Below are 24,618 nucleotides of genomic sequence, written 5' to 3'. Positions count from 1 at the left end.
TATACGGAGTGTGAAAATATGTATGCAAATTGCATGTCTGAAAAAGGCCTAGTATGAAGATTATAAAAAACTCTGAAAATTCAACTAGAAAAAAAACTAATTAAAAATTGGCAAAAAACATAAAGTGATATTTCATGGGAAAAGATACATAGATGCAAATAAACACATGAAAAGATGTTCAAAGTTATTAGCCAGTAAGAAATGAAAATTAAAACCATGGTGAGATATCAATACACATCTACTAGAATGGCTAACTTTTTTTTACAAATATGAAAACATCAAATGCTAGCAAGGATAAGGGGAAATTGGATACTTAATACGTTGCTGATGAAATGTGAAATGGTATAGCCAGCCATTCTGAAAAACATTTTGGTAGTTTCTAAAAAAACTAAATATGCAACTGACATATGGCTGAACATTTGCACTCTGGTATTTATCTCAGAGAAATGAATTATTTGCACTGAAAGCTTGTACACAAATGTTTATAGTAACTTTAAAATAATAGCCCAAAACTGGAAACAACACATATGTTCTTCAACAGGTGAATGGTTAAACAAACAGTTTAACATGTCCTACAATATTGTTCAGCACTTAAAAAGAATAAACTATTGAAGATGATGGAGTAGGAAGAAGACCCTGAGCTTACTTCTTCCCACGGGTAGACCAAAATTACAACTATTTACAGAGCAACTATTTATGAGAATGACCTGAGGACTAGCAGAAAAGATTTTCCACAACTAAAGATATAAAGAAGAAACTGCAATAAGATGGGTAGGAGGGGCAGAGACACAGTGTAGTCAAGACTCACACCCCTGGGAAGACAATGCACAAATAGAAGGATAACCACAATAGCAGAGGTTCTCCCCAAGAAAAAAAATATCCAAGTCCTACATCAAGCTCTCCAGTTCAGGGGTCTTGCATCAGAAAGATGAAACCCTGGAACATCTGGCTTTGAAGGCCAGTGGGATTTGCATATGGAAGAGGTAGAGGGCTGTAGGAAACAGAGACTCTGCTCTTAAAGAGCACACACAAAATCCCCATGCTCTGAGTCCCAGCAGAAATTAAGGAAATAATCCCACTTACAATTACATCAAAAAGAATAAAATAACCTAGGAATAAATCTAACCAAGGAAGTACAGTAACAGACCTTTACTTGGAAAACTATAAGACTGATGAAAGAAATTGAAGATGACAAACAAATGGAGATATATGTGTTCATGAATTGGAAGAATAAATATTGTTAAAATGGCTATACTACCAAAGGCAACCTACAGATTCAACACAATTCCTATCAAAATGCCAGTGACATTTTTCACAGTACTAGAACAAATAATTCTAAAATTTGTATGGAAACATAAGAAAGACCCCCAATAACTAAAAGAATCTTGAGAAAGAAGAACAAAGCTAGAGGTATCAGACGTCCTAATTTCAAACTACACTACAAAGCTACAGTAATCAAAACAGTATGGTACTGGCACAGAAACAGACACATAGATCATAGAACAAAATAGAGAGCCCAGAAATAAACCCACACTTAAATGGGCAATTACTCTATGACAAAGGAGGCAAGACTATACAATGGAGAAAAGACAGCCTCTTCAATAAATGGTGTTGGGAAAACTGGACAACTGTATGCAAAAGAATCATACTGGACTACTTTCTCACACCATATACAAAAATAAACTCAAAATGGATTAAAGACTTAAATGTAAGACCTAAAACTATAAAATGTCTAGAAGAAACATAGGCAGTACACTCTTTGACATAAGTCTTAGGAATAATTTTTGGATATGTCTTTTCAGTCAAGAGCAACAAAAGCAAAAATAAACAAATAAAACTACATCAAACTAAAAAGCTTTCCTTTGTACATCAAAGGAAACTATCAACAAACTCAAAAGGCAGCCTACTTAATGGTGAGAAGATATTTGCAAATGATGTAACTGATAATGGGCTAATATCCAAAATATACAAAGAACTCATATACTCAACATAAAAACAAACAAACAAACAAACAGTCTTATTAAAAAATGGGCAGAGAACCTGAATAAACAGTTTTCAAAAGAAATACAGATGGTCAACAGACACATGAAAAGATGCTCAACATCACTAATAATCAGGGAAAAGCAAATTGAAACCACAAAGAACTACCACTTAACACCAATCAGAATGGCTATCAACAAAAACAACAAATAACAACTGTTGACAAAGATGTGTAGAAAAGGGAATCCTCTTGCACTGTTGGTGGGAATGTAAATTGGTGCAGCCACTATGGAAAACAGTATGGGAGTTACTCAAAAAATTAAAAATAAAACTACCAAATGATCCAGCAATTCCACTTCTGTGTTTTTATTCTGAAGAAAACAAAAACACTAATTTGAAAATATGTATGCACCCCTATGTTCATTGCTGCATTATTTACAATAACCAAGACATGGAAGCAGCCTAAGTGTCCATTGATAAACGAATGGATAAAGAAGATGTGGTATATATATATATAATGGAATATTACTCAACCATAAAAAAGAATGAAGTCTTGCCATTTGCAATAACATGGGTGGACCTGGAGGATATCATGCTAAGTGAAATAGTCATACAGAAAAAGACAAATACTATATAACTTCACTTATATGTGAAATCTAAAAAACAAAACAAACAAACAGAAACAGAGTCATAGATACAGAGAACAAACTGCTGCTTGCCAGAGTGGAGAGGCGTGGAGGGATGAGTGAAATAAGTAAGAGAGATTAAGAGGTATAAACTTCTAGTTATAAAATAAATAAGCCATGAGGATGTCATGTACAGCATAGGGAATATAGTCAGTAATACTGCAATAACGTTGTATGGTGACAGATGGTAACTAGATTTATCATGGTGATCATTTTGAAATGTATAAAAATATCGAATCACTATGTCAGACATCTGAAACTAATACAATATTGTAAATCAATTATGCTTCAATTTTAAAAAGGCATGAACTATTAATACATGGAATAAGCTGGATAAATCTCCAAATAATTATGTTGAGTGGGAAAAAAATCCCGAAAGATTATATACTGTATCACTTCATTTATATAACAGTCTTGCATTGACAAAATTATAGAGATAAAAAACACACTAGTGATTGCTAGGGATTAAAAAGTGGATGGGGAAGGAGGGAAGTGGGAGTGGCCATAAAAGAAAAAAATGAGGGAGCCTTGTGACGATGGAAATTTTAAGTATCATGACTGTAGCAATGTTGATATCCTTATTTTGATATTGTACTATTGTTTTGCAAGATATTAATTTGGGGGGAATTGAGTGAAGGATACATGGGATCTCTGTATTAAGTCTTACAACTGCTTATGAATCTACAACTGCTCAAAAAGATTTTTTAAAAAATCTTAAAGTGTTTCAGGTTCTGCTATGGCATTCAGAATTTTTTGCTGTAAGTGAAGGGCAGCCAACAAAGAAGTGGTTAAAAGGATGGAGATGGGGTTGACATGAAACACACATGCTTTAGAATGGCCTCTCTGGCAGGGTGTGGCTGTAGGAGTGGAAGCAGGTAAGAGAGCAGATGGGCTGGGCAAGACTCTTAGAGATGGCACACTTGATGGCCTTTGTTTCTCACTGTGAAGTTAGGAGCAGTAACAAATTAGCTACTGAGAGTAAGATGGCAGGTTGGATAAACAGCTTGAGAAGAATGGTGACAATTTAAAAACTAAAAAGAAAATTATGGAGTACTGCTAAAGTCTCAGCTCAGGTTAATGACCATGACTTTGGATGTAAGATTTCAAAGTTGAGTAATTTTTCCTAAGTTTACTGATCACCTCTGGAGGAGAAAGGGAGACAGACTGGGCCCAGTTCAGGTGGGAGAGTGCAGCCAAAATCAAAGAGGAGAAAAGTCAAATGTGTTCATAGAAAGCAGCTCCAGGTGAATGACTGTAGTCCAAATTGATATAGGAAAAAGCTGAGGTCAGAACTATTTTGGAGTAGAGCTCTCAAGAAAGTGAGAAAGAAGGGACATAGAACTTGTATGTGGTGAGAAACTGAGCAAGAAACAGAGAAGAACTTGAACCAGTTCTTTCTTTCTTTCTTTATGGCTGTGTTGGGTCTTCATTGCTGTGCGCGGGCTTCTCATCGCGGTGGCTTCTCTTGCTGCGGAGCACGGGCTCTAGGCACACGGGCTTCAGTAGCTGTGGCTCGAAGGCTCTAGAGCTCAGGCTCAGTAGTTGTGGCGCACGGGCTTAGTTGCTCCACGGCATGTGGGATCTTCCCAGACCAGGGCTCGAACCTGTGTCCCCTGCATTGGCAGGCGGATTCTTAACCACTGCGCCACCAGAGAAGCACTGAACCAGTTCTTAATGGCTCTGCAGTTCATATACTTTCCACTAAGTTCCCTCCTTTTTGAACCTGTTGGATTCAGCAGTTCAGCCCCAGGATAGGAGTGTGGGCAGAGTCTGTGCTAGCCCCAGTCTGGAGCTACAAGCCTAGAGTCATGGAGTCTGTCCCAGAATGAGACCTGAGAGTTTAGAACAGGGTCTGTGGGCCTTTCAGAAGTCTGACCTCTCCCCACTTGCTCTAGGAAGCCTTCCCTGATTCCCTCTGCCTGGGTTAGGCCAACACTACTAGGCTCCCAACACATCACTCCATAGCCCCCACCCTCTACAAAAACTGGCTGCTCCTGCCAGATTCATCCTCGGGCCTGGCTAAGAAGAGGCTGTCTTCAGAAATATTGTCTTGGAAGGATTTCAAATGCAAACGGGCTGTTGAAGCTGATAGTCTTTGAAGATCATTTAAACTTGGTGGGGTATTGTAGAATTTATGAGTCTGTCTCATTTTCCCCCTTATTGTTTGGTTCCCCCAACCACTTCCTGGTTCCAAAAGCTAGCCCCAACTTGTTCACTCCTCAGGGACCTGAGTGGAGTGACTCCTCTGTGGCTCAAGCCTGGCCTTCCCTGGAGATAGGCACTGCAGCAAACATCTCAAAGACATCCTGGGCTCTTGCAGGATGCGGAGTGGCAGAACAGCTGGGGACAACAGCCAGGTTGAGTAACCTGGGCCCTCAACACACCCTCTTCTCCACTTCCAGGATGGGTGGCCACCAGCACCTCACCCTCCACCATCCAGGGGGAGGTAACAGTGGGAAAGGTCTGGAAGTCAGGCAGAAGAAAGAGAAATAACCAGTCTTGAACAATAGGAGACAGTAGTGCCATCTTGAGAAGAGGGTCTCAAGGAGGCTACCTTCCTGAGGGTCAGGAAGCTTACAACTCAGAGAAGAAGCAGAATCCAAGCCCACATTTCCAGGGAGAGCTGTCCCTCGTAGTCTCTGCAGAGAGGGAGTAGATGAGGGGAAGTGTCAAGTTCTCTCGGCATCTGGTATTCATTTTCCTTATTTATTATCAACCCATTTTATACTCTAATATCAAAAAGATTAATTTGGTTCATGATTTCTTTATTTCAAAAAATTTTATAAAGAATTTTCCTCTCTCTTTTGAATAATTCCTTATCTCAAAGAGTGTTTTTACATATCTTTAACTTGTTTTATCCCTTATAATTGTTTACAAAATATGTCTGCACAAGTTCTGTGTTGGAACCTCTCTGTTTGTTATTTGTTTTTGAATGGAGTGTGTTCCATCAGGTTTGGATATGTGCTTAGAAATAGTGTCTGAGAGAGAAGGGATGGAGGACTCCAGAACTATACTGTCAGCAGCTTTACTTCACTGTATTTTCTTTAAAAGGCTTCGACCAGAATATGCACAATCCTCTGCTCCAGAGGCACAATGCTTGTCACCCTCCTAAAATAAAGAAAAAAAGAGAGGTCAGTCCTACTTTCAGAGTGAGTTGATTAGATATGACATAACTGTAGACCCCTGGATTCAGACTAAAGCCCCTTGTAGTTCTCTGACCTATTTTTGGTGGATTTTTCATCTCTGCTAAAAGATATTTGTGAGGCTGTTTCCCTTACATTCTTTTATTAACCTACCTTTAAAGAGTTTTTTGTTTGCTTATTTACTTGTTTTGTTTTGTATCGAGATTTAAAGGAAAATCCAAGAAAAACAGTTATAATAAGCCCATGCTGTCAACCCTTCAGGCTTCCACAGTATGTTTGCAATTTATTTCCATGAGGCCACTGCTTCTTGTTTAAAAATAGAGTGTTTTTTATTAGACTCTTTACGATCATCTCACATTTTTAAAGAAAGCACTGCTTTCTTCAATATGTGAAGAGATCAACATTTCACATATGAAATGCTACTTTTGTAGTCAGTGGGTTTAAATTATACTTATTCTCTAGTTTTCTTTTAGATGGAGTACATTTTTCAGTCTCTTTCACATTTCATATTTGCTGTTGTGTGTGAACCCATGTCACCTAATATCAGAGCTGGTGTTTTTCCAATGTTTTTGTCTTGTCTTATTTTTCTGCCCAGATAGAAGAGGTCCCCTCTTTCTGAAGAACTCATCTGTGCCTCAAGGATGCTCCCTTCCCAGTGCTTTGCCAACATCTCCTTCTTCCAGCCACCTGCTTTCCTAATGATTGGCATCAGGGCTGGAGGCCATTCATGGCTGGATCTCCATCCCCTTCTCCCCCATGTACACTGCGGCCCTCACTGGAAACTAGCTGATCCTCTCGGCTGTGAGGAGGACCCCCAGCCTGTACCAGCCCATGTACTACTTTCTGTCCATGCTGGCCCTCATCGGTGTGGGCCTCACCTTGTCCACAATGCCCACCACGCTGGCTGGGCTCTGGTTTGACCATCGGCTCATCAGCTTCAATGTCTGTCTGGGCCAGATGTTCTTCTTCCACTTCTTCTCTGTGGTGGAGTCCTCAGTGCTCCTGGCCATGTCTTTTGACTGCTTTGTGGCCATCTCCAACCCCCTGCGCTATGCAGCTGTCCTCACAAACAATGTCATCATCAGGATTGGGCTGGCCATTCTGGCCTGTGCTACCCTGTCTCTCTTCCCAGTGCCATTCCTACTTAAATGTCTGAACTTCTGCCCTAATAAGACCCTCTTATCCCATTCATTCTGTTTCCATCCTGATGTGATGAGAAGAACGTGTGCTGGCATCACCATAAACATCCTCTGTGGGTTCTATGTGGTACTGTCCCCTGGGGGCATAGATTCCCTGCTCATTGTCCTGTCCTGCACTCTCATCCTGCACATGGTCCTGGGGCTGGCCTCTCCCAGGGAGCGCATCGGGCCCTCAACACCTGTGTCTCCCATATCCTGGCCGTCTTTGTCTTCTTTATTCCAGGTATCACCATGTCCATGATCCACCATTTGGGGAGGCACCTGCCCCCCATTGTACATGCCTTTGTTGCTTATGTGTACCTGTTGGTGCCCCGTGTGCTCAACCCCATCATCTACAGTGTCAAGTCCAAGCCCATCAGGGAGGCCATGCTCAGGGTCCTGAGGGGGAAAGGTCAAAGTTGATGATGCAGGATGCCTGCAGGATTGGGGCCCTGAAAAGTGTTTGGTAAACCAAAAAAATAAACTTCTGGATAGATCAAGTCCCACCCATAGCTTCGTTCTGGGCATCTGGGAAAAAAGGTGATAGATAATTATGAGAGACTTTCATTTATTTATTCTCTCATTTATTTCACATATATTTTCTCAATGCTAACTTTTTTCAGGTCCTATGCTAAGTACCAGGAACACAGAAATGATTTATAAATGGTCTTGCCCTTCAAACATCTCACCTTTGAATATATATGAAAAATACCCAAGGGGGACTTCCCTGGTGGCACAGCGGTTAAGAATCCGCCTGCCAATACAGGGGACATGGGTTCAATCCCTGGTCCGGGAAGATCCCACATGCCGCGGAGCAACTAAGCCTGTGCACCACAACTACTGAGCCTGCGCTCTAGATCCCACAACTACTGAGCCTGCGCTCTAGAGCCCGTGAGCCACAATACTGAGCCCATGTGCCACAGCTACTGAAGCCCGCACGCCTAGAGCCTGTGCTCCGCAACAAGAGAAGCCACCGCAATGAGAAGCCCGTGCACCGCAATGAAGAGTAGCCTCTGCTCACCACAACTAGAGAAAGCCCGCAGGCAGCAACGAAGACCCAATGCAACCAAAAAAAAAAAAAAACCCAAATAGGGGGCTTCCTTGGTGGCGCAGTGGTTGAGAATCTGCCTGCCAATGCAGGGGACACGGGTTCGAGCCCTGGTCTGGGAAGATCCCACATGCCGCGGAGCAACTAGGCCCGTGAGCCACAACTACTGAGCCTGCGCGTCTGGAGCCTGTGCTCCGCAACAAGAGAGGCCGCGATAGTGAGAGGCCCGCGCACCGCGATGAAGAGTGGCCCCCGCTTGCCACAACTAGAGAAAGCCCTCGCACAGAAACGAAGACCCAACACAGCCAAAATAAAATAAATAAATAAACAAATGTGGGGTTAAAAAAAAAAAGAAAAACCCAAAGCCAAAAAAAAAAAAAAAAAAACCCAAATAGGAAAGTGTTTAATACAGTGTAATAAGCTCATTGTTAAAGGTTTGTGCAGAATTCTGGGTAAGCAGAGGAGCAAGTTACTTACCTCAGTGTGCTTTGGCTTTCTCTACAATGGGAATATTATAGTGTCTATCTTATAATGTTGTTATAAGGCTCAAAGTATGGAAAGTAATGTACAACATATAGTAAACACCAATAAAAGTTTTCTCTTGTTGTTATTGTATTAATCACTCATTTATTCATCAGAACCAATGTTTGATCTCTGGCTAATTTCTGAGACCTCAGAAATGAACCAGACTCAAATTTTTGCCTTTGAGAACCTCATAGCCTATTTGAGTAGAGAGAAAAATAAGTAGGCAACTATGATGACAAGTAATAAGTTATTGATGCAGGGTAAGCACAGGGATGTGTAAGAAAAAAAAAAAAAACAGTAGAACTGTCCGGTTTATGAGTTTTCTGGAGGCTCTGCCTGGGTTAGATCCTTTGAAAAATAGAGTATATTATGCAGATGCGGGAATACGGAGTAGTTTGGGGCAAGTGGAGAAAGAGTAGGAGAGAATACTGCAAATGGAGGAAACAGTAAGTTTGCTTTCTTGGGAGAACAAATGGTTTAGTGTGATTAGAGAAGAGAAGTGGCAAAAGATGAGGCTGGAGTAGAAGACAGGGCTCAAGCAAGCAGAACTGTTAAAAATATAGTATATGCAAAGGGAGTTGGGTCTCTTCCTGGGTACAAGTATGGTGCTGCTTCCAGTGGGTCATGCTCCACTCTAAAGAGCAAATGGGATTTTGAAGTGAGATCTTAAAGGGATCTTTGTATGTTTATACAGCACTTACTATGTTCTACTTTATATTCTAGTGGTAATGAAATTACAGTGACTCCCATATCAAGGATTTTTTTTTTCTTATTTGTCTCCTAGAAGTACAGGCCCAGCAGAGAATTTGTGCTTGGTGATGATTTGCCAAAGTGAATTTTCCAAAGACTGAAAGGGCAGAACCACACCCAGAAGAGAACTCAGTATTCTAGGTCTGCTGAAACTTTAGAGTTTTTTATTAAGTTGAAATAGGCTGTGAACAGATGGAAAGAATATTAGACTAGACATCAGAAGACTTAGATTCTAGTACCGACCTTGATATTATTTTCTTCCCTGTGTTCTTTTGAAAAACACTTTCTCAAGTCAGAGTATTAGTTTCTGCATTTGAAATATAGGGATAATAATACTTCCTTCATTCCACCACAAGAGGGATAAGATAGTAAAATGAGGAAAAGAAATAACAAGGTTCTTGAAATCCAAAATAAACTACAGGACATTTCTTTAAGCAAATATAGTCCCTAAAGTTTCATTTCTTCCCCTATTTTTTATAGTTTGTGATGAAATTAAAAAAAAAATCCCCATGACCATTGGTCAAAGTTTGGGAGACTACTCTTAGACAGAAGAAATCAAGGTGGATATAAGAAGAGGAAAATTGAGAAGTTAAATGGCACACAGTTTGGAAAATGTCTTCTTCGTAAAGTCTAAAACTCTTCGGACTGTATGTAAGACTCTTAGGTTGATTTCTCCCAGAAGAAAATTTTGAGACAAGACTTAATTACAAGTAGTTTATTCGAGAGGTTTTTCCAGGAAGTATTGTTAAAATAGAGAGAGAGGGAAGTAAGAAAACCAGTAAGGGTGAGTGATTGAACGTGTTACATGTGTGAATAAATGGGGTGAAAACTCAAGGAGTAATTTGGAAACACAGTGTAGAATATGCTTCAGAGTTTATCACCACTGTGGAGCCAGGAAGGTGAGATATTTACTCTCCCATTTGTCATTGGCTGAGAGCTGCTTCCTAGCACTTCATGTCTGCCCCTGTGTGATGGAAAGAAACCCTCCAAGTGGGGACTCATAATTGGGATGCAGGAGGATGCTGTCGGGATAGAAAAGTAAGTGCTGAGGGTTATGGGAAGGGTACTCGGTGTACACCACACTCTTCACCTGGCATGACTCTGATCACAGGTTTACACTAAGTTAACTGCATCCATCACTCATCCTTCATGGTGGTGGCAATTTCAGAAAGAAAAAGAAAGGAAAAAGATTTACAACTAAATATATAGAGGAACAATCTAGAGGTCCCATTACTCTGACTGGTCCCAAGGTAAAATTAATATTCATAATTTCCCTCCTTTACCACCCATTCTAGATTCCACCCTTTCATGGTCAGACTTCTGCAGGTTCAGGCTACTTACCCAACAGCAAGCAACCCAGACCTTTTCCTTAAGGAAGGCGCCACCTTTATAAGCAATTTATTTGTGTTGGTCTCTAATGTTAACAAGTCAGACATTCAGCAGTTGCAGTAACTAGATTTGCCTTGGGGAAAGGGAGTTTATTTCATTGGACTGTTGCTTATCTCTATCTCTGTCACCCTGGTCACTCAGTTCAAGGGCCCATCATGCAGGCACTGGGGTGAGGAGGGACAGAAGCTTGTTGGGCACTGGATGTGTCATCCCGTCATCCTGTTTACCTGGTTGTTCAGCGCTTCCTTTAGGATGGAGACTCTCTGGTGAGCATTAATGTGAGACATAGATTTTCACATTTTAGTTACATTCTCATATAGCCATTCACATATCTTCCCCAGACGTTTTTGTTTTCAGTCTTCCGATATTTCTTCTTCCAGGCCTCCTCACTATTCTTCAGGACCACCTCTGAATAAAACTGTAGTGAGGCAACATTATTTGTTTTACTTCTACCTGCATATTAAGCCACTCCAACTGTGAATCAGGCCCAGCTTACTTCCTCCTCCATCAGTTAGACATAGGGAAATCCCCATGAGACTGTAGGTACAGCTGAGGAAGAGGTATTGATGCAAAAGAGACAGGTGACAGGAAGTCTAGGCCACCTGTTTATGTAACTCACTTGTGTCTGCTAAACTTGTACCAGTATAATTCATAGTACTGTCTGTACTCACCCTTATGACATGGGTAGGCCTGACAATAGCCATATAAAATAGGCAATTTTAGTCACATAGTCACTTGATGTCCCATGATCAAGTGTTTAATTCCTATTAGGGTCCAGTAACATTCCTATCCCTGTCTTTTGAACAGAGAGGACTCTGCTGGAGACAGCACAGCCTTGCTCCAGAATCCTAGGAGTCTGTGCTGCACCTCTCCTACTAAGGCTTTATGGAGACTTCACACATATTTATCTACCACAGATACAACAGGCTTCATGGTTTTACCAAGTTATATGGCCCAAGTGACATAGATTCTTGCATCACAGACTAAACCTGCTGCAAAGCCCTCTCTTGTTCTAGGCCCTCTCAAAACTGACAGCCTGCTACACACCTGTTGAATTATTCCTAAGTGTATATGTGCTCTCTCTAAAATCCAAGGAAGACTAACAGGTGCTGTGCCTCTTTGCTGACAGTAGGAAGGGCAAGGTGCAATAACATGCCCTTTACCTTGGAGAAGGTATGCTGACAAGACACAGAACACTAAACCTATAAGAACTTCACTGATGTGTCAGGCGGCCTAATATTTGAGGATTTTATCTCCCACTCTGTGATGTGCATATGTCTTACCAGGGTATTCAGAGTACTTACCACTTCCTGGTTTCCAAAACCTTGGTTAGTTATCTCAATATCTATGTCCAAACATCATGTTCCTTCAGTTCTTGAAAGCCCTTTTGGTGAAAAGCATCTTTCCTTCTGTGACATAGGCATTGCTTCTTTTCTCATGACCTACTGAGTGTTCCATCTAGTTATTAGTCACAAGTAGTCTCACTCCCATGTTGGCTAACTCTGCCTCTTTCCAGCAAATAGAAAGATACTCTTTTTAAAAATGAGGTGAACAGTATAGATGGGTCACTGAAGCATGTCAATGAACCTTTTGAAAGCATGTCTTAGAGAGGGCTGGGCTAGATAACCAAAGAAGAGTCTCTACATTCCAGAGAGTCCTGATGGCTTATGTCTCTAATCTCCCTGGGTTTTCCTTTCTCCTGAGAGCTCCCTTCAGCCTCCTCCATCTTCCTTACCCTCTCATCACATGTTCCCATCCCAGGGGTGAAGCTCAGCAGAGAGTAATTTCTCTGTGACACAAAGCCTGATGTCCCTGGAGATGGGCTGCATTTCCCTGCAGCAGCATAAAAGGGGAGTGTCTTGGCTGCAGGGTCTTCCTGGGCTTCTATAGGATATGGTACAACAAAACAGCCTGGGGAAGCAGCCAGGGTGAGTAGCTAGGGCTGAGACTCAGACCCTTCTCTACGCCCAGAGTCCTGGAGGGCACCTCTTTTACCTCCTCCTCTCCTCCTCCAAAATAAGAGTCAAATAGAAATAAATGACAGAAGGCAGAGGTAGCAGATAAATATGGAGACAGGGGGTATTGAGTATCCTCAGTGGTAGTTTCATATTCTGCATAAGGGAGAGATCAAGGAGAATCTCTTGCTAAGGCTTCTGATTAGCTCAGAGAAGGGCTCAGAGTCCCAGACTCTATTTCTAAGAATGATGCCTATATTGATGATCTGAATTGGTAATGGTTAGGGATACAAAATCTCTTCTGGGCTGCCATTCTAGAAAAAAAGAAATGTTCATGTTTGGCAACACACAAGCATAGTCTGCAAATCTCTCTAGTAAAAATTTCATTCATTCATTCATCAAAACAACCAAATTCCCAAGATATACCATACATTGTGCTGAATGGAGCCTTATCAATATAAATCAGAATTACTGTTCTTGGGAAGCTCAAGCTAGCTGAGAGGAGAGAGAAATCAGAAATTACCATGTAAATGACTGAATGATTGAATGGGGTTTCTGAGAGACATGAATGAGCAAACAGCAGGGAAGGAAAAAATGGTTGGACGTGGGAGAGGGTTGCTTAGCAAAAACAAAAGGTTAGTAGCAAGAAAACCTTAGGGGAAGGGTATTTAGAGGAGGGGAAAAAAACAGAATAAAGTAAAGAGGTGGGAAAGTAAAAAATAACTCTATTTCAGGAACACTGGATCTTGCAATCATAGAATGCCAGAATTAGAAAGACGGATAATCTAGTCCAGTTCCCTTTTACAGATGAGGAAATTGAGCACCATAAGGAGAAACTGACAAATTTTTAGTAAGCCTGGCACCAGGGTGCAATCTGTGACAAACAGATTTGGAAGAACAAGGTATTTTGTGGCAAACAGAACAAAGATTAGATCATTCTACGCTCTCTCCTCACTAGACACTTGACTTCTCCAAGCCTCAGTGTCTTCACTGATATACATGGAGAAAGATCTATCTCACGATGTTGTTTCAGAGTTGAGGGAATTCATTGTTCATCAAAACTTGACTAATTTCTAATATGTGTCTTATATAACCAGCACAACTCAATGATATAGTGGCATAGCTGGGTCCAGAAATCTCTTCTCTAATTCTCTACATTAAAATAAGTTGAAATGCATCATATCTGTTTCATGCTGTATGATAGTTTTACTCCAGCAATTACAAACCATGGAGAGAAAACCAAGGGTCTCTGCCCTTGCAGTTGCCCCAGAGATGCTAGAGCCTTGAAGGAATGTACATCCAAGTGACAGTACAGAGCTTCAGCTGAATGTGCTAATGGACTGGCCTAGAGAATGATTAAGAAGTTCAGTGGAGCAGGGATATGCCAATCTCAATGTGGTGCCTTAGGAAAATTGAGCTGATTAAAGCAGTTCGAGAAATCTGCAAGCGGAGGGAAGTGGTGGTGTATGTAGAGAGAAATGATACCAGCCAAGCAGCCACCCTAAGAAACCATAAGAGAAATGATGAGATTATGAGCAATTGAATTAGGGGCTGAAAAATGGGAAGGAGAGCACAGATGTAAGGCATATTGGGCAGATAGAATGAGTTGATGAAAAGACATCCATTAGCTTTAATTCTATGCAGATCATCCAATGGTAAGATTGTAAGTACACATATGTCTGTGAGAGCCCCCATCACACTTCTCAAAGCAGAGTACGGATAGACCCAAATACTTGAGATCGATTGTTGACCTGTTATGAATTCATTTTTTCAGACATTTAACCAAACACTTCATTGGAAATTTCTTCTATGCCCAGTCATCCATAAATCAAATATGTTTCTGATTCTATGATGCATTATTGTCTGGGATAAGACCTCAACCACACTCCTCTTCAAAATCAACCACTGATCCTACTATCTGGAGGATAAGGAAACAGAAATTTTCTTTTACTTCCTCTCCTTTCATGAGTTTGTAGATTTGATTATTGATTCTGTCATTTATTTATTCAAACAAGCAAATATTTGAGAATCTGCTCTGTTCCAGGCACTGCACTATGCAAGAGCTATGCATCAGCAAATAAAACCATATGGCTGCTGTATTCATGGCCCATACAGTCTAGCAAGAGAGAACAAAAGATTTCAAGGAAAGAAGCAATCATAAAATTATAAAATGTGTAGAATGGTATAAAGGAAACTAAGAACGTGTGGGGTGAGGATAATGGGTAGGGTATGTGGCTCTGGGCACCTACTTAGTGAGGGTCATCCCAAATGGTCTCTGAGAAAATGATATTTAAGATCTAAAGACTGAGGAGCCAGCCATGAGAAAAACAAAGAGAGGGATATTGGATGAACAGGAAAGCCCCGAAGAGAAGAAGTAACTTGGCCTTTTTAATAAACTGAAATAAGGTCAGTGTGGTTAAAGAATACTGAGCAAGCGGTAGTCCGTTATGTGATAAGGGTGGAGAGTTAGGCAGATACAAGATGATAGAGGTTGGGAGGGATAAACTGGGAGATTGGCACTGACATATACACACTACTGTATATAAAATAGATAACTAATAAGAACCCTAAGAGCACAGGGAACTCTACTCAATACTCTGTAATAGCCTATATGGGAAAAGAATCCAAAAAAAAAAAAAAAAGAGTGGATATATGTATATGTATAACTAATTCACTTTGCTGTACACCTGAAACTAACACAACATTGTAAATCAACTATACTCCAATAAAAATTTTTTTTAAAAAATGATGGGTCAATATCATCATATGTCATCATATCACAAGCATTTTATCAGAGTGCACTGGGGAATGATTGAAGGGTTTTAAGCAGGGGAGCAAAGTAAACCAGTCTCTTCCCTGAACCTCAGTTACATCATCCCTAAAGTAGGGATAGTAATCCCTTCGGGGTCTACATCACAGGATAATCGTGACGATTAAAGGAATAATATACAGTGAAAGATTTAGAGAAATACAACATGTTAGACAATAACAACAAAAATCATGTCTGTGGTGCTTTGCACTAAAGACAATTTTTCACATACTTTGTCTCATTTAAAGAAGAGGTCACAGAAAAGAATATTGGATTTGGAATGAGAGAGACTCAGATTCAATATCCAGGACTACAATATATGAGCTGTTCATTCAGAAGTCAGCCACTAGAGCTGAGTCTCAGTTTCCTCATCTGTATAATAGGAGGGGGAAGATGGCCTTGTCCAAAGTCTCTGTTGATTCTGAGATGGAGAAATTCAGTCAAAAATGCTTAAGTGCAAAGCAATCAATTTATTATACTCAAAAATGTAGCATACAAAAGTCAAGAGCAAGAAAAACATGTGACCTTAGGAAGACCTGGTTTCACGAAGTGCAAAGCCATCTCCATGGGGGAAAAAAAGGAGTTTCTCACTCTTTCAGACACTCTCTCTATGGGACTACAGGAACTCTCATCTTTGCCTCCCTCTGCATATCTGATTCAATTATCCTTATCTCTCTCCAAACAGGTATTCTCCTTTTCTCCCTATGCACATGGAAATAACACATCCTCAATTTGGCCAACAAGTAGACAATGACCAGTTTCTCTGAACTCTAATCACTGTTTCCTGCAGAGAAATTTCATTTCATCAGCTCATACCAGAGCTCAATGTTAAGGATGATGAACTTTTACAGGATAGATAAGATTATGTAATAGTGACATGACTCTTAGGGTCCAATACTGTGGATGAGAGGGAACAGCCTTAAAAAGAAATTTATGATTTTTATAATAAAATGAGAAAATCTAGGCAAATGCATTAGCATAGTATATGGAATATAATATAATAGGGACTCAGTGAAGATTTAAATTGTTATCATTATTAGTTTTTAAACATATTGGTGAATGGTACAACCAGTTATGGAATTGATTTTTAGAATTTGGATTCAATACTAGATTTTTCTTTCCTATCATCCTGGATCCTCTAAGTGTCTGCCCAGATTGAAGAGATCACATCTTCCTGGAGGCCTCATCTGTCCTACAAGTATGCTCCCTTCCTGGTCCTTTGCCAACATCTCCTTCTTCCAGCCACCTGCTTTCCTGATGATTGGCATCCCAGAGCTGGAGGCTGTTCATGGCTGGATCTCCATCCCCTTCTCCCCCATGTACACTGCAGCCCAGCCCTCACTGGAAACTGCCTGATCCTCTTGGCTGTGAGGAGGATCCCCAACCTGCACCAGCCCATGTACTACTTCCTGTCCATACTGGTGGTCACCGATGTGGGCCTCACCTTGTCCACAATGCCCACCACCCTGGCTGTGCTCTCGTTTGACCATTAGCTCATTGGCTTCAATGCCTGCTTGGTCCAAATGTTCTTCCTCCACTCTTTCTCCATGGTGGAGTCCTCAGTGCTCCTGGCCATGTCATTTGACCACTTTGTGGCCATCTCCAACCCCCTGCGCTATGCAGCTGTCCTCACAAACAATGTCATCATCAGAATGGGGCTGGCCATTGTGACCCGTGCTCCCTTGCGCAAAACTTTTGCCCTGGCAATAACGTCCTGTCTCACTCATTCTTTTTCCAGCCTGATGTGATGAGAAGAGCCTGCGATGAGATCACCATCAATATATGCTATGGGTTCTATGTGGTACTGTCTACTGGGGGCATAGATTCCCTGCTCATTGTCCTGTCCTACACTCTCATCCTGCCCACGGTCCTGGGGCTGGCCTCTCCCAGGGAGCACATCCGGGCCCTCAACACCTGTGTCTCCCATATCCTGGCCGTCTTTGTCTTCTTTATTCCAGGTATCACCATGTCCATGATCCACTGTTTTGAGAGGCACCTGCCCCCCATTGTACATGCCTTTGTTGCCTATGTGTACCTGTTGGTGCCCCCTGTGCTCAACCCCATCATCTACAGTGTCAAGTCCAAGCCCATCAGGGAGGCCATGCTCAGGGTCCTGAGGGGGAAAGACCAAGGCTGAGGTAATTATGAAATATCACAGGGTCTGGGTACCATAAAAGACACTTTCTATAGCCTCATAGGAACCTGCTACCCTCAGCAAACACTGAAAATTCCTAGTCTATGCTAATACAGTGGGAAGACCATCAGGCTTCTTCATGATACAAATGGATGTTCACCATTTACTTTGTACTAGAAGCAGTGCTGAGGATTAAAGACTGAGAAATATATTAAATATGGTCATTTCTTTATAGAAACTCACAATCTTGTGCCAGGATAAAGGCATGTAAATACACAATTAGACTGTAGACTTATACATACCATAATAAAGTTCAGTGCAAGAGATTACTAGGGACTGCAAATCCGTTCTTGCCAGAACTGTCCTGGGAAGATCGGACAAACCTCTACAAAGGGGAGAATGTTTTTATTTCATCTTGAAAAAATATATAGGGTTTTTCTAGGCAAATTATGAATTAAGAAAGAGGAAAATCTAAGGAAAAAACACATGAAAAAGGCATTTTTAATTTTTTCCTACAGTTTTATTGAACAAGTGAATAAATAAATGTGTTGATCATGTGATATGGTACCACCCACCTCAGCACTAACTCTTCTTGTAACCCCTCTCAGGAATGTCCTTTTCTCCAAGAGACCCCCTTGCTTGACAGATTCTGTGATGAAGTCTGACACTGACAATTGCATCCTCTTCTATAACACCATTTCAGATCTCCTCCAGATTATCCATACCCTCATTCTTCAACTTTGTTAGAGTTAAAAGCCCTACATCCTTGTTGGCTCCCTTAGGAAGGGAAATGGCAAGTTCTGCATCAGCTTCATTCCCTTTGGATCAAATCTAAGATGAAAAGCTGAGTTTCCAGGGGAGTGGGCAAGAAGTTTGAAAGTACTTTGTTTAAGAGATGAACAATGAGTATCAACTCTGAAATCCTAAACCAATGTTATAATATAATCCTTTCCCAAGTTCAGATCTGCCTATGTCAAGAAGGCCAAAAAAAAAAAAAAAAGAAGAAGGCCAGACATAGTGGAAGGCAATGACCCTTCACGTGTATGTCCATTGCATCCAAGGGAGTCTTATCTCAATGTAATTAAAGGAGTGATATAAGATACCTTATTATCTTAAATAGATACAACTCAGAGGTCTCACTCAAACTTTTCTGAACTGGAAATGGTCCAGTTCTAAAGATCTTTCAAGAAGTCCGGGAACATTGAAGAGGGAATACTTCTTTTGGCCTGACAAATCATAAACAGCTTCATTTAATAATGTGTTACTAAAAAGAAAAATGGCAAAAATCAAATCAGACAACAGAAATAGAGTGAAACAGAGGCTTTAAAAGTACATAAAATCAATGAGAGACACCAAGTAAAGTAGCTGAATAATATGGTATGTGGAAAAATTAGAGATATTATACTGGGAAAGTAAGATGGGAACAGGTATAAAAGGGGAAAGGAGGCTACTGTCATTCTGAGAAGTGCGAATTTTTATGGGAAGTAATAAAAGATCTCTGATGATTTTTAAGCAGGGAAGTTAATCAGAGTTGTGCTTGGAAAAACTCCTATAAGTTATGTGGAATTTAGGACTGATGCAAAAGATGGTTAAGGCAAGGAGACCAGTGTGGAGGTTTTGACAATTGTCCAAGCAACAGGGGAGTATCTTGACTAGAGAATAGCTAGTCAGAATTGAGAACACAAGACATGTTTATGAATCATTTCTAGGTAAAACCTAAAAAAAATGAGTAAGGGACTTACAAACTGAAATTTCATATTATGCAGACTTCTCTAGGGCCCAAAAAAGGTCCAAATAGCTGAGATGGTGGGGTCAGAGACAAGAATATCCAAATAAAGGAAACGGGGAAGGTAAAATGATGCCCATGTAAAATGTATACGATGAAGGTCTTTAAACATACCCTAACTTCCAACCAAATCTCCTACAAGAGGCAGCCTTTTCCTCTTATCCTAGTTCTTAACTCCAGGCTCTTCTGGATGACCCAGTAAGTATTTATGAAGTAAATGACCAGATATAGTTTTGTCTCTGTATCTGGCATTTAGTACTCATTGAGAAACATAAGAAGGTGGTGGTGGTGGTGGTGATGTGTACGTGTATGTGTGTGTGTATGTGTGTTTGTATTTACATTCACCAAATGGTTAATCCATTTAGGATCAAAACCACGAAACTTTTTCCTGAGCATATAAACTATCATAAACTTGGAAACGCTTTTGAAATCTAAGATAGTGGCAGCATCCCTAGAAAAAGAAAAATATATGATTTATCTCTTTATTATCCACCTATCTATGTCTCCAATGGGATTTCAGACAATATAATACAGATACACACATTCATCATATGTGCACACAGAAGCATGTACACAAACACTTATTAAAAATCTGGAAGAATAAACACCAAAATGCCAACAATAATTTTTTTCTTTTAAGGTGACAAGTTTATTGGTAATTTTATTATATATATATTTTTTATATTTTCAGAGTGTCTGAGATTTTTGTTTACAGTGATCATATACTGGTTTCCGAATATGAAAAAAATCTGTCTCTTTCTCTCTCTTCTCTCTCTTTCATTCTGTTTCTTTCTTTTGATTTCAATGTCAGGGCACTATCAGGAACTGGGATGACCCTCCAAACAGTTCAAAGTGACCAAAGCCAGCACTGACTCTAGTTTATGCCCCATGTTCTGCTGGCCACCACTCACCTGGGCATAGCAGATTCCATACTGCTCACAATTCTCATCTTCTGGATTCCAGTCCAAGAAATTAGATATGCTCTTTCCATATCCTCTGTACCAAGTAGTCCTGTGCTACTAGCTATAGCTGGAAAAGTCTGGCCGGCCATGTGCCATGCTCTCTACTATACTACCTGCTTCTCACACTTACCTACCTCTCTTTTGGATGGAGATCTCATTCCTCCCCCATTCATTCCTACTGTACTCCTATAGTGCCCACACCCCTCCTTCCCATTCTGCTTCTTCTGGGAGTGCTGTGCTTGGCTTGTAGGGCTCCTGGATGGGCCTCTGGAACCATACTCATGCTAAGTACAGCTATCAGGGATGCAATCTTCATTGGGCTCTCCTATGGTCTTGTTCTCTGAGCTTTGATGTTGTGGGCATTCCCTGAAGGGTAGCTCAGAGCCCTGGGAATACATGGTGTTCACTTATATACTCTATTCACTTTCTGTGGACCTATGTTTGACTTAGCCTTGCTTCCTGGCTAGCCACCCGGGCCACTGGCCCTACTCAGTCTCACAATGCTTCCTGCTCTCGACTCCCTGGTCTATAACCAACCCTGCTCTTTCTGCCATGAGCTTCTAGGTTTTCTCAGTTGCATCTCTCCATGTAGTGTCTCTCCAGGTATCCAGTGAATGTCCCTACTGTTAATTATACTATTTCCCAAACTAGCCACTGTTTGAGAATTACCTAAACATACTCCTGTTGCTACTACACAAGTACAATGGCAAATAGGCCAGGAACTATTGAGATTAAAGCCATCAGCAACATTAACAGGAAATTCCTAAATACAATACTGGATGAGTGAGAAAAGAACTTAAATATCTCCCCTAGAAAATGCAAGACTCTGGAATGTCTAACTCACTATCCCACTAGTCTAACATTCCCTCCTCACAATATGGGATTGGGCATCAAAAGACAATTTTTTTGAGCCTGTGTGATCTCATTGAACATCAGTTCCCCCATTGGTACAATGAGGGTAACTAATCATATTCCTGCCTAAATCAAAAGGCTGATAAGAAAATTGGAAATTAAGGAAAAATTTTCACAGTCTATGAAAATGCTCAGAATACAGTATATCATCTTTCATTAATGTAGATAAATATAATCTTTTTGTGAATTTACTTTCAATCTTTTCTTAAGGATTGCTACTCAGAAGAAAAGAAATTATTTTTTCTCTGTGGTCATTTTGAAGAGGGAAATCCAGGTATGTCTCCTTTCTTAAGATCCAAAATGGTAGGGGATTCTGAAGAGGAAATCATGGTTTTAAGCCAGATTATCTAATTGTATTATATTCTTGTATTTATTTTATTTTTGCCTTGCTTAAGCCTTTGGTAAATGTCTTTTAGAAATATCACCCTTATCTCAGAATGCTATAAACTATCAGTGCAAGCAACCATATGAATTTTTTGGACGTGAGAATTGGACTGAATGGTTAAGTGGGAAGTAATAATCCTCCAACCACAACTACCTCAAAGAACTAAAGGGTAAAATAATATTGAAAAATAAAGATTGGGAGTATACAGTTCTGCTGCCCCCACTCACATGGAGATTCTCCAATCAGTTTCATCTTTGAAGGATCAGTTGTGCTTTCATTAAGAATTTTTTTCCTAATACTGTCTTCCAAAATGCTGATATTAAAATCCGAATTGAAGGACTTCCTGTGAAAAAGAAGTTTGATCCCTGACACCTAGGGATACGAAGTGTGGGTGGTCACATGGAAAAGACGAAGGATGCGCTGCCGGATCGCCTTTGTCTTCACTCCGTAGACAATAGGGTTGAGCACGGGAGGAACAAGCAGATAGGTGTTGGCCATGATGACAGGCAGGAGGGAGTCATGCCGCTTGTCAAACCGGTGCACCATAGACAACCCAATGAAAGGTACATAGAATATGAAAACAGCACACACATGAGAGATACAAGTACCAAATGCCTTTGCCTGGGCTTCATGTGTCAAGCCCAACACAGTCTTGAGGATAAGCAGATACGACAAGGAGATGAGAAGTGAGTCCAGGCCAATGGCAGAGATGATGACAATGAGGCCATAGATGATATTGACGCGGATGTCAGCACAGGCCAGCTTCATGACGTCTTGGTGTAGGCAGTAGGAATGGGAAAGGATATTGGAGCGGCAGAAGGGCAGATGTTTGATGAAGAAAGGCAGGGGTGCCATAAGTGCAACACCCCGTACCACAGCAGCCATGCCGATCTTGATAACACGAGGCAATGTTAGCACAGTGGCATGGCGTAGTGGGTGGCAGATTGCCACATAGCGGTCAAAGGCCATGGCCAGCAGCACCGTGGACTCCATGCCAGATAAGGAGTGTATGGCAAACATCTGTAGCAGACAAGCATCAAACTGTATGGTAGTGGAATTGAACCAGAAGATGGCCATCATTTTGGGCATGGATGAGGTAGAGATGAGGACATCAAGGCCAGAAAGCATGCAAAGAAAGATATACTTGGGTTCGTGTAGGCTATGCTCCGTCCGCACAATGTAGATGATTGTCAAGTTACCTAGCACGGCGATAAAGTAGAGGGAGCACAACGGGAAGGCCAACCAGAACTGAGCTTCTTCCAATCCTGGAAGGCCTATTAGAATGAAATATGTGGCACTGGATTCGTTGCCACTGGGATCCACCATAGTGAAGAAGCTGAGCTGCGACCACTGCCAGGCAGGTAGAGGCTGGAATACAAAGATAAGCCATTGTCAGATCCTCCAGAATTCCACTGCCATTTTTCTTTTCCTCCACCCTGATGTCCTATTCTCTGACCAGAACTCTAACTTCATTGCCTATCCAAACTCTGATTCTATTCTAAACTCAACCTAACTATCTTTCATAACTCAAGGCCCAAATGAGCATTCATCCAGTCTTTATTACTAACCCCACCTCTAAAGTTAATTCTGAAAACAAATGAAATACTAAAGTAAAAATTCTAAGCATTTTAAATCTTTTTTTTTTTTAATTGATTGATTGATTGCTTGATTGCTATGTTGGGTCTTCGTTTCTGTGCTAGGGCTTTCTCTAGTTGCGGCAAGCGGGGGCCACTCTTCATCGCGGTGCGCGGGCCTCTCACTATCGTGGCCTCTCTTGTTGCGGAGCACAGGCTCCAGACGCGCAGGCTCAGTAGTTGTGGCTCACGGGTCTAGTTGCTCCGCGGCATGTGGGATCTTCCCAGACCAGGGCGCGAACCCGTGTCCCCTGCATTAGCAGGCAGATTCTCAACCACTGAGCCACCAGGGAAGCCCAGCATTTTAAATCTTTTAGTTCACCAAGGACAGGTTATTGACTAAGTACACATCAGACTTAGATGATAAAAATTCCCATCGCTTCTATCTTATCCTACCTTATGCTCCCTTATGCTTAATACCCACTGTAATTCTAATTATATCATTAGACTATCTTTAAGACTAAGCCCAGTCCAATGTAGCGATACTCTAGTACCATAGATTAATGCTGAAATCTAACCTTATCACTAATCCTAATGATCTCACCAATTCTAGCCTTAACCCTAACTTTAACATTAACCTAAGACTTAATTCTAGTTATTTAAAACTTAATGTAAAACTTCATAACACCTATTTTATTATGATAACCCTTAATTTAATTTTAAAAAAAAGACACTAACTTCATCCTGAACTCTAACTCTACATTTCACTCTTGCCCAAATGTCCACCCAAAGTCTTACACTTGTTCAGACTGCCCAGTTTATATCATAAAAGGAACAATGACTGCAATGAATGCCAATAGTGTCCCACTCAGATTCCCTTCACCAAGCCAATGCATCTATATCCCATTTGCAGTGGGTGTTTAGTACTAAAGGCTCAGATTTCTCCCTTTCTATAGAAAATTTTCCTTGATCAAATGAGAGGCACTTCACCCAGGAAGTTATGTTATCCCCACCAGAGCACATCTAGAAGTCAATGAGTGCCTGACACAAAGATACAAAAGGCCAGCCTCCTTGTCTTCAGGTGGGACCAAAGCTGTGATGTAATGTGTGCTTCAGAGCTTCTTGAGGAACCAAAGCTGAAGGTGGTCTCCAATTGAGACCACAGCCTCACATAATTTTCTTTCCCTGCTCTATCCTACTTCCCTCACTCATCTTCTCATGACAATATATCCTTTAAACAAGAATTTCTACCTCAAGCTCTGTTTCTAGGGGACCCACCAGGCTTAAGAGAGTGGGACTGACACAGAGGACTAAACCTGAAAGATGATGGCATTAAAAGCACTGAAGGAACAATCAATCCTATACCAGGGTTCCAATATCCTTGAATCTGGCTATTAAAGTG

General features: G+C 40.9%; 1 protein-coding gene and 2 pseudogenes across 1 annotated transcript; 2 read left to right on the top strand and 1 right to left on the bottom strand.

Annotated features, from left to right (window-relative positions):
• The first annotated feature begins 6,402 nt into the window (after positions 1 to 6,402).
• Positions 6,403 to 7,410, top strand: LOC133099326 (olfactory receptor 51I2-like; annotated as a pseudogene).
• Positions 7,411 to 16,612: 9,202 nt separating this feature from the next.
• On the top strand, positions 16,613 to 17,600 carry LOC133099325 (olfactory receptor 51I2-like; annotated as a pseudogene).
• Positions 17,601 to 22,014: 4,414 nt separating this feature from the next.
• LOC133099324 (olfactory receptor 51E1) lies at positions 22,015 to 22,968 on the bottom strand. The gene has a single exon (XM_061202916.1). The coding sequence runs from the start codon at positions 22,966 to 22,968 to the stop codon at positions 22,015 to 22,017; it is 954 nt and encodes a 317-aa protein (XP_061058899.1).
• Between the last annotated feature and the right edge of the window lie 1,650 nt (positions 22,969 to 24,618).

The sequence above is a fragment of the Eubalaena glacialis genome, chromosome 10 (assembly GCF_028564815.1).
Source record: "Eubalaena glacialis isolate mEubGla1 chromosome 10, mEubGla1.1.hap2.+ XY, whole genome shotgun sequence".
In the NCBI taxonomy this organism is placed as follows: Eukaryota; Metazoa; Chordata; class Mammalia; order Artiodactyla; family Balaenidae; genus Eubalaena; species Eubalaena glacialis.
This window is presented reverse-complemented; position numbering and strand designations above follow the sequence as displayed.